Raw genomic sequence first — 10,886 nt, forward strand, 5'->3', positions numbered from 1 at the left:
AGAGAGGGGAAGGGGCTGCCCCAGGTTGCACAGTCACTCTTGGGACAGTCCTTGGCTACTGCAGGGCTGAGGGAGCCTGTTGTGAGGAGCTGGGCAGAGCTGTCCCAGAGCATCCGCCTCGGCACAGGTTTGGGCAGCGTGGCTTAGGGCAGTCGGCCCTCTCAGACCCCCTTCGGTACTCCCCGTAGCCCACTGGGGGTTATCCAGCAGAGGAGCCCCGGGCCTGCGATGCGGGGCTGCCAGACACCAGGCCCAGACCACGGAGTGGGGCTCTCAGATCTCTCAGGCTATTTGGGGGTGAGCTGGGGCACATCAGGGTGCAAGATGGTTGGGAGAAGTGTCTCCAAACCTCATCACACTGGCTCTGAGAGGGGCCAGGCTGGTCACCTTGGTTGGGGGGGCGGAGTGGGTGGGTTGGGTGCAGAGCAGGACAAGGACCAGTGAGCTCGCTCGCGAAGCACAACTCCTAGCACAGGGGCCCCGGGAGCCAGGGAGTGCCCCACTCACTCAGGCTGCTGGAAGACCTGCTCAGGGCAGGTGATTGGACTGAAGGAGGTCTTATGCAGCCCTGAGTCCCTGAACTCCCCGGAGACAACTGCCCGTCTGGTGCTGGTGACCTCGCTCTGCCAGGCCCTACCAGCTGGTCACGGGAGCCCTCCCTGCTGGCCCAGCAGCCCCAGCCCGGCTCTGCCCACCCCACTGCTCGTGCCTGCAGGCCTTACCTCATTGTGGGGAAGCCCGGCTGCCGAGAAGATGGGGATCTTCTGCCCACGGGCGATGCTGTTCATGACATCGATGGGAGAAATGCCTGTCTGAATCATCTCCTCGGGGTAGATGCGGTCATGGGGGTTGATGGGCTGACCTGGGAGGGGTGACCACAGGCCATGCTCAGGGCTGCAGGCCGTTCCCTGCCCTTCCCAGCCCTGCCCCACCCCAGAGCTCTCAGCGATGGTGGAAATGCCCTGACTGCGCTGCCCCGTGTCACCCTAGCCACGCAGAGCTCCTGAGCACACGGGGCTCCTCAAACAGGGCCGGGAAATGAGATGTTCATTTGTTTGAATTGGTTTCCACTGAAATGACCACAGGCCGACTGCTACCTTGGACAGCACTGCCCTTGGCAGACAGGCTGGAAGTCAGGCTGAGGTCCCTTGGGCTCCAGGCAGAGCCTTCCTCACCACCTACAGATAACTTCTGCAGGGCTCAGAGGATCTGAGGGGGATGCAGGTGCTCTGGGCTCTGCCACTGGCTTCCTGTGTGACCTTGGACAAGCCCAGGGGTCTCTGTGGCCTCCCTTGTGTCCTTAGTGAATGAGGGGGTAGGGCTGGGGGACCCAAGAAGGCTTCCTACATGAGTGGGAGAGAGTGTAGGAGGGGCGAGTCTGCCTCTACAAGCCACCTCAGCCCAAGGACCGGCTCTCAGGACCAGGTACAGGGACCTGAGGGCAGGAGAGTGATGGCCCTGGGGCCCACAAGGAGCACTGTGCAATGACAATGGCATTTTACAGGAACTGGACAGAGTGCTGAAGGTGGTGTTTGGGCTCACTGGCAGATCTGGGGACAGCGAGGTCTTCACTGCTCTCATATCATACCCGATCTGAGTCTGACCCACCATGAGGGTGAGTCCTGGGCAGTTGCTCAGGGTCTGCATCTGGAAGAACTACCAAGGGCAAGGTGGCAAGGTGATGAGTGGGGCGGGTAGAAGCTGGGTTCTGAAAGCCACACAGAGCCTCCAGACACTCACCATTGATATCCAGAAAGTCCTCCGCCATGACCACGGGACCCTTGTCAATGGGTTTGCCGGAGCCATTGAAAACCCGACCTGAGAGTGGGTGAGGGGATTGAAGGATGCTCAGGACCAGCCCTATGTCTCTCAGGCTCCCCCACACCCTGTTCCCTCACTGTCCTGTGTACCCCAGAGAACTAGCTACAATGAATGCCCCCTCGGGAGTCTTCCTTCCTTTCCTGGAAACATTCATGGGCAAAGCCCTGGCTTAGGACTATGACCCTAATAGGGGAATCTCAGGCTGGAAAGAAGGGAGGCCCCAACGAGGTATGGCAGGTCTTGAGAGAGCGTCATGGGATATGCTGGGCTTAGCAGTCTCATTCAGCCAGACCTCAAACTACCGTGCCTCAGTTTCTTCAATCTGCCTTCCTCATTTATTGCATAAGACCTCCTTCAGTCCAATCACCTGCCGTATGTCAGGCCCTGAACTGGGGTCAGAGACCAGAGTGGGAAAAAGACACACCTCTAACTTCAAAGAGCTCATGGGGAGACAGACAGGGAAACAGACACACGGGGTAGTGTGCTCAGGTCTTGGCTGGAGAAGTGGGGCTGAGGGACAGAGGAGCATCCCCACCCTACCCCTTTTCTCACCCAGCATGTCCTCCGACACCGGAGTCCGTAGGATGTCCCCTGTGAATTCACAGGTGGTCTTCTGGGCATCAATCCCAGAGGTCCCCTCAAATACCTATGGGGACAAGAGGTGGTTACTCCAACAAGGGTTTTGCTGGGAAAGTTGAGGCTTCCCATTCTAGCACCAGCTCTGGGCAAGGTGCTCTCAGGGGATGGGGAACTTCTTGCCTTCAGAGCTTGTCAGGTTGTGTGGGAACTGTGCATCATTCTCTTATTCAGCCAGCCTGCATCCCATCAGTGCCAGCCTATGTTTGAATCTCTCCCCCAGAGTTCATGCACTGGGAACTTACTACCATTGCAATTGTACTAAAAAGCAGAATCTCAAACAGGTTATTTGATCATGAAAACACCCTTCGGAACAGATTGATGCTGTTATTATGCTAATGGATTAGTTACCATAGGAATGCGCTCCTGATAAAAGGAAATGTTCAGGACCAGCTAGTGGTGTGGTAGTTAAGATGACTGGATCCCATGTGGCAGACTGTATGGTTCTAGTCCCAGACATAGCAACTTGAGAAACACACCAGGTATGTGTGCATGCATGCCCAAATCCCAAAGAGAGGGAGAAATGTAGGAGAAGGGATTGTGGGGTGATTATTCTCCATGAGAGGGGTGCTTTCTTACTTTCCCTCATTCTCTCTCTGTCTTTCTGGAGAGTGCACATTCCCTCTGGCAAATTAAAAAAAAAAAAAAAAAAAGAAGAAGAGAAAAAGAAAAGGAAAGAAAAAGCTTGACCCTCGTGTTCTCTGTGCTTTGTATTCATTTGGAGTCACCCAACATGCTATGATACAGCCCTGTGATTTTGGACTTCCCTCCCTCTGGAACCGTGAACCAAATAAACCTCATCTCTTTATAAGTTGCCCAGTCTGTGGTATTCTGTCATGTTGCATAAAATGGACTCAGACCCAACTCTTACCTGAACAATTGCTTTGGTCCCAGCCACCTCCAGCACTTGCCCACTCCTTCGTGACCCATCAGGGAGGGTGAAGTTGACGATCTCTGCATACTGGGCAAACTGGCAGGGGGAGAGCAGTTCAGAGCAGCAGTGAGACCAGAGGCAGAGTCCCATCTCCTCCCCATTCCTCCTTGGCCAATCTTCAAGCTGTTAGCTTCCCCTCTTGTGCCCAGACACTTGAGAGGCTAGCAAGCAGAAGTTTGAGCTCTGCTGGGAGTCAGTGTACCTGGGTGACTAGGAGTGTGGACTTCAGTGCTAGAAGACCAGGTTAGAATTGAAACTCCAATGCTTCATAGCTGTGTGACCTTGTAGAAGTTACTTAATGACTTAATAAGTACTTAATAAGTTACTTAAGTCATTAAGTAATAAGCCTTAGTTTTCTCATCTTTAAAATGGAAATAGAGCCAGCCAGTTGTGGGGTGCTTAAGGTGACAGGATCTCACATGACTGACTGCTGGTTTGAGTTCCAGACTCATTGGCTTAAAAAACACACCCAGCAGGACCAGCAGTGGTGTGGTGGTTAGGGCGCTGGACATTCTCACATGGCTGACCACAGTTCAAGTCCTGGTCCTGGTGACTAGCTCTCTCTCTCTCATCTCTCTCTGGTCAAAATTTTAAAAGAAAATGAATGAATAAATAAAATTTAGAAGTAAAAAGAAAAGAATGAATAGCTGATGGTTTTCAGCATACATTAAAAAACAAAAACAGGACCAGCAGTTGGCATAATGGCTATGTCGCTAGACTCCCATGTAGTCGACCGCGGTTCAAGTCCCAGACCTGGTGGCTTAAACTCATGCCAGGCACATATGTGTGCCCAAGATCCCAAGAGTAAAAAGGAGGAGAAGGGATTGCAGGTGGCCATCCCCCCTTGGGGGTGATTTCTCACTTTCTGTCTCTCTGTCTCTCTCTGTCTTTCTGGCGAGTGCACGCGCCCTATAGCAAAAACCTCTCCAAAAACAACAACTACAAAAAACTGGCACATATGTGTTCATGTGTGAGAAAGTGAGAAAGCAAGCCACCTGCCAAGAGGAGAATGGAAGAGAGGGATTGCTGTGTGACTGTCCCCCCTGGCAGAGCACTTTCTCACTCTCTCTCTCTGCCCCAAGTGAGTGCATGTCCCTATAGCAGAATAAACAACAACAAAAAAGATTAAGCTAAGAGACACCAGGTGATCATGAGGTGTCCCTGGTTCCTTTACCATAAAATAGGATAATAATGATAACATCCGCTTTCTGGGGCAGCTGTGGAGAAGAAAATGGGGTAACTATACATGAATCCAGTAGCAGGGTGCCTAGCATCTTGGAAAAACTCCACAAGACATAGTAATCACTGTGGCTGTCGCGGTCTCCTGGAAAGCCCAGTGGTTTCTGCCCCATGGACTAGTGATAAACACACCGGCAAAGCGCTTCTGCAGGGTACCAGGACAAAGTCCCCCTGCTGCCAGGGCCCCAAGTACCAGTGGCAGTCTTTTCCTAGCCATGGGGCTGGGGTTAATTTACACATGCCTGGAAACCCCAACGGGATGGTGAGATGGAGGAGATGGCAGTGTGACCACACCCCACTGAGGGATGCCCCCCCCACCCCCACCTCTGCTTCTCCATCTTGTTCTGGCGAGGGCATGCACCAACTGGCGATGGAAATAAGAAAAAGAAGAATATACCCGAATGAACTTAAACAGAGAATGTTCTATTTTGTTGTTAAAGAAAGACGGGGGGTGGGGTGGAGTGGGGGGGACCATATCTTCAGAAATGTCAAAGCCTGTGAGAATGTTTCAGACTGTAGGAAACTAAGCAGGCGTGATGATTAAACACACCATCCTAGGCTGAATCCTACACTGGAAGGGGCTGTGGTTTGAATCTCCGGTCTGGTCAGCCTGAATGTGCTCAGAGACCTTTACAGGCTGGCTGATAAATTGGAATTTGAGTGGTAGATTAGGTAAAGGTATTGTATTAGTGTAAATTTCTGAAGCTGATCATTCTACTGTGGTTATGTAAGAGAATATCTGTATTCTTCAGAAATACACAGGAATATTTGGGCATAGTCTAACCTCAAAAGATTTAGAAAAAATTATGTACACACACATTCCCCCATACACTCTGAGCAAATGATAGAACAAATGGGATGAAATGTGGATGTTTCTATCTTTAAATTTTTTAAAAAAGAATGATTTATTTATACATTCATTCATCATTTCATTTTAACTTGACCAGAAAGAGGGACCAGTAGTTAGCATAATGGCTATGTCGCTGAACTCCCATGTAGTCGACCATGGTTTGAATTCTGGACCTGGTGGCTTAAACTCATGCCAGGCGCGTGTGTGTGTGTGCCCAAGATCCCAAGAGGAGAATGGAGGAAAAGGGGTTGCAGCGTGGCCATCCCCCCTGGGGGGGTGTGATTTCTCCCTTTCTGTCTCTCTGTCTCTCTCTGTCTTTCTGGCGAGCACACACGACCTATAGCAAAAACGTCTCCAAATAAATAAATAAATAAATAAATAAATAAATTTGACCAGAGAGAGACACACAGAGAGAGAGAGGGAAAGTGAGAAAGCAAGCCACCAGGTCCAGGACTTGAAGCGTGGTCGGGCATGTGGGTATGTCCAGAACTTAAACCACCGCGCCACCTGCTGGCCCTAAATTTTTCAATTTTTTATAAAACTGAAATTATGTCTAGATGTGTGTTTGTGTTTTAATTTCCTAGAGGGTATGCACATTGAACAGAGAGAGACAGAGAAAAAGAGAGAGAAAGAGGCAAAGAGAGAAAGGCCTCCAATGGAGAATGGTCACAGGGCAATCCCTGTTCCTCCCGTTTTCCTTTTGGGATTTTGGGCATGCACACACATGTGCCTGGTGTTTTTCAAGCCTCCAGGCTCAGGACTCAACTGCGCACTCAGTCATGTGAGATCTAGCCACCCTAACCACCATGCCACTGACTGTCCCCCAAACTGAAATTACTCAAAATAAAATGTAAGTATGCTGATAAGAGAGACATAATCACCTTATTTCAGATGATATTGTACATTTAGAAAAGCCCAAGAGGCTCTGGTTAAAAACTACCACCAACTGGGGCTGGCAAGTGGCATGGTGAAGGATGCTGGACTCCCACGTGACTGACCACAGTTCGAGTCTTGGACTTGGCAGCTTGCTTTCTCACTTTCTCTCTCTCTCTCTCTCTCTTTCCCCCTCTCTGGTCAAATTAAAATAAATAAACAAAGTTAAATAAAATGATTCTTAAAAAAAAAAAAAACTATCACCAACAAAAAACTACCACCAACAACAGGGCCAGCAGATGGTGTAGCAGTTACACTGCTGAACTCTCACATGGCCAACCACAGTTCGAGTCCTGGACCCGGTGGCTTGAAACTCACGCCAGGCACGTGTGCGTGTGTGCCCAAGATCCTGGGAGGAGAATGGAGGAGAAAGGATTGTGGTGTGATCATCCCCTCCTGAGATCACTGTCTCTTTCTCTCTCCCCAGAGAGCAGATGTGCCCTAAGGCAAAAACCTCTATACAAGAAAACAAAACAAACCATCACCACCACCACCACCACCACAATATAAACTCAATCTGCTTTTTTCCTATTCCAGTGTTAACCAGTTAGAGGAAACAAATAAAAACATCCCATCCATAGCAGTGCCAAACCTATGAAACACCTGGAAATACATATTACAAGAAAGGAATACAATGGTATTGAAGGACATAAAACAAAGCCTGAACAAATGGAGAACAAGTCTGTGTTCTAAGCCAAAGCGGGGTCCCACTCTAGGGCCCTGCTGAAGAGAAGCCAGATGCCACAATGGTGATCGTGGTTTGAATCCCTGGCCCTATCAGCCAGAAACACGCTGTGCATGCATACATACCTCTAACGGTCTGCATACAATTTCAAGGGCTTTCTTCCCTGGGTTACGAACCTCTGCTCTACAAACACACAGAATTCCCCAACACGTTTTTCCCTTTGAGAAGAATGGGAGCAGCGTCATTAATTCCCTGTGTGATTCAGTGTGGCCAGTAGGTGGCGCTGTAGAGACAGAATTGTGGCGTTTCGCCCAAGTAACTCTGGAAGAGGGAGAAAGGTATGGGCAGCAGAGAGGCACAGAGGTGCCTTCTGAACTCAGGAGACTGTAAACTACCGATTCCTGTTATTCCTCAGCAAGCTCAGGGTTCTCTGGCTGTCCCACCACCCAGTTATTTCGCTCTGCAGAGTCACAGATGCATCTAATCATCATGGAACCGTGGATCAGGGCGTCCAGCTCTGGTTTCCTGGTCCAGCCCCGTTTCACAGTTGAGAAAATGGTCGCCTGCGAGGCGCTATCCTTCCTGCATTGGCTCCTGTCTAGACTGACAGGTGTGATGGAGAGTGCGGCAGGTGAAGGCGGGGGCAGGAGATAGCACCAGCAGTTTAATCGGGTTTATTAGCATTTCTGCATTCCAGGCAGAGCTGTGGCTGGTGTGGGGTGGGGGATAGCAGTGCGTTTATCCAGAAAGCCAGAAGGTGGCGCACGGCAGCAATGCGATGCTCCGCGCGCTGACCCACACCGGGAGTTAGCGTCAGAAGTCCCTGAAAACACCCGGCCCACGTGTGCACACGATTGGGGCTCGCTGGGATGGATTGTGGCATCGGGACCCTGTGGTTGGGACCCTGTGGCTTGCCCACTCATAGAAGAAAGAAAAAAATTTAACTTGAAGTTGTACATTTAGCAAATTTGATTCTCACAACAACCCTATCGTCATAATGGATACGAAACTGGGATTTACAATCCTAGATCTAAGACGTCCTGAGGCTCCCGGGCGCATCTGATCACTCGCTTGTGAGAAGTTTCTGTCAGGCTAGGGGGGGCAGGAATGTGTAGTTCTAGCAGGTTCCCAGAGGGTGCTGATGCTCTCTGGGGTTGGCGGGAGCTAGTACTAGGAGTGGGATGGGTGGGAGTGGGGGTCGTCACCTGACCGCAGCACCTCACTGCGCTGTCTCCCAGGGCGTCCCTTGCCAGTGGGCTGCCCAGTGCTGTCCATACTCGGAATCTGTTTTCCCGCCGTGCCTGTGTCTGACTTCCTTACATAGATAGCTCGGGTTTGACGGGTCCACCTCTGTTCATGTTAATACATATTGGTTCATTCCTCCCATTAATTCACTCACTTTTCCTTTGGCCAAACGTGCTGAGCACCCACGGTAGCCTGGATGTTCAGTAATGGTGCTGTGTTCTGCTCTGCCCGGAGCTAAGGATTAACAAAACACTGAAGGTACCCAAAACACCGCACGGGGGCGGGGGGTGGGTGGGGATCGGGAGGTAGATATGTAGCCAGACAATGGCCAAGTGCCTGGATGGACCACGCTGCCTGCGGTAGCCTGCGGTAGCCTGCGGTAGGACTACGGGAAGCCCAGCACCCAGGAGGCTGGAGGAGGTTTGGGAAGGCGACCTTTCAGCGAGCCCTGGGGATGAGTCAGAGGGAAGGCGTGAGGGAAGGCGTGAGGGAAGGGTAGTCCAAGAGGCAGAGGGAGAAGTGTGTGCCAAGGCCCTTGTGGGACACCAGGTGGCAGCTCTGCCTTGAATGGGGAAGGGAGAGTGATGGGAGTGAGTGGGGAGGCGAGCAGTGGTAGAACAGCCCAGTTAGGCCGCAGCACTGGGTGGCCCTAAGTGAGTCTGACTGGCTGCAGGGTGGAGAGAGGACAGGAGGGTGTAGGCTGGGGGCCCCTCTTAGGCCATCACATAGCAAAGGCACAGTGGGGCAGGCAGAGAACTGGAGAGCATAGGCCCTGGCAGACATGGGGTCAAGGCAGCATCCAGGTTTCCAGTTTGCTCCACTCAGGAATGGGTGGGAGGCTGGGGGTTGGAACTGGTCAGTGGAAGAACAGTGGGGTGACTTTTTCTTTCTTTTTGAGAGGTTTTTGCTATAGGACGCTTGCGCTTGCCAGAGAAACAGAGAGATGGAAAGCGAGAAATCACCCCCCAGGGGGGATGGCCACCTGCAATCCCTTCTCCTCCATTCTCCTCTCGGGATCTTGGGCATGCATGCACACACATGCCTGGCGTGACTTTAAGCCACCGGGTCCTGGACTCAAACTGTGGTCAGCTACAAGGGAGTCCAGTGAAATAGCCATTAAGCCATCTGCTGGTCCCGAGTGGAGTGGGGTTTTTTGTTGTTGTTTTTGTTTGTCTGTTTGCAGGGCTGTTTACAACTCAAGAATCCCCAACCCCAGAACTCAAACTGCTGGTGTCTGCTGCATCCCTACAGCTCCTCAAGGGACATGAACATCCCATGAACCTTCCATGGGGCCTGCCTCACTTCCCAACGTGGTGCTATTCTGAGACTGAGTTGCCCTGAAGGCCCTCACAAGTCAGCTCCTGAGAAATGTTAGCAGGCCGTGACCTGCTGCCTCCTCTTCCCCTGGAGGAAGCGGGGTGGTCATTCCACTGACAAGAAAGCAAGGCTCAGTAGACTTGGTTCCACGGGGTTTCCCAAGGCCCAGGTCTGTGCGTACAATCTCCACTGAAAAGGCAGGAAGGGGTGAGGCCAGCAGGTAGTGAGGTGGCGAAGGTGCTGGATGTCACATGGCCAACTGTGTGATTCCTGGGCCTGATGGCTTGAGAAACACGCAGGCATGTGTGCGTCCAAAATCCTGAGAGGAGAATGCAGAAGGGATTGTGGTATGGCTTCTGGGGGGTGTGGGGGTGGGAGGGCAGGTGTGTGGAAGGGTGCTCTCACTTTCTCTGTCTCCTGCAAGCACACATCCCTATACCAAAAATACTTGAAAATAAATAAATAAAGGAAAGAAGAGGCAGGAAGGGGAGTCTTGGATGACTGGGGAGACAGCTAGGGAATGTGAGTGTGGGGGGTGAGTGAAGGGTAGACCCAGGGAAGCCATCGGGGAAGGGAAATTCAGAAGAAATCTCTCCAGGAGCCCTGGGATTTGGCCTTGGTGCCAGGAAAGAGGCAAAGGAATCTTACCTTGACCTGGTCCAGCACCACCAGGGGCCCGTTAACGCTGCACACGGTCCTGTAAGCTGGAGGAGGTGTGGGAGGTTAGGGTCTCACCCCCAGACACCCCCACACACACTTCACCTCCAAGTCACAGACACACACACACACACACACACACACACACACACGCATCTTCTGCCTTCCCTCCTTTTACGCACCCCCACCTCCAACCCAGCCTGGGCCATCAGGGTCATTAGCTATGACAGGGCCAGCCACCATTGCTGTAAGGGTCATGCCCCCGCCCGCAGGGCCCCCGCTGCCTCGGACACCTGCAGGAGGCTGGGGGAGGGCCAGGAGGGCAGAGGCCTCCACAGAGTCCTCCGGGCCATGCAGAGGCCTTTCTTGTCCCTGACACAGCTTCCCCTCTGGCCTCAACCCCCACCTCACCCACTCCCTCCTCTCTGACTGGAAACATTTTCCAAAAGCTTCTGGCCCCCAGCTGTGGCCCAGAAGTGCCCTCCTCTGCCCCTCACCAGGACCACAATTCCCTCCACTCACCCCTCACTGATTGTGCACTCTCCACGTGTGTGTGAGAAGGACAGGGG

The 10,886-nt window shown here is 52.1% G+C and overlaps 1 protein-coding gene across 1 annotated transcript in view; it reads right to left on the reverse strand.

The window, feature by feature from the left end:
• Positions 1-10,886, reverse strand: part of ATP6V1B1 (ATPase H+ transporting V1 subunit B1) — a 23,485-nt gene that overhangs the window by 4,876 nt on the left and 7,723 nt on the right. The window contains exons 2-6 of the mRNA XM_027772937.1: positions 10,309-10,364; positions 3,329-3,427; positions 2,374-2,467; positions 1,741-1,818; positions 649-862 (exon numbers count right to left, since the gene is read on the reverse strand). Of these exons, the coding sequence (XP_027628738.1) occupies positions 649-862; positions 1,741-1,818; positions 2,374-2,467; positions 3,329-3,427; positions 10,309-10,364 (541 nt within the window). The remainder of the gene's footprint in view (positions 1-648; positions 863-1,740; positions 1,819-2,373; positions 2,468-3,328; positions 3,428-10,308; positions 10,365-10,886) is intronic.

The sequence above is a fragment of the Tupaia chinensis genome, unplaced genomic scaffold (genome assembly GCF_000334495.1).
Source record: "Tupaia chinensis unplaced genomic scaffold, TupChi_1.0 Scaffold000316_1, whole genome shotgun sequence".
Classification (NCBI taxonomy): Eukaryota; Metazoa; Chordata; class Mammalia; order Scandentia; family Tupaiidae; genus Tupaia; species Tupaia belangeri.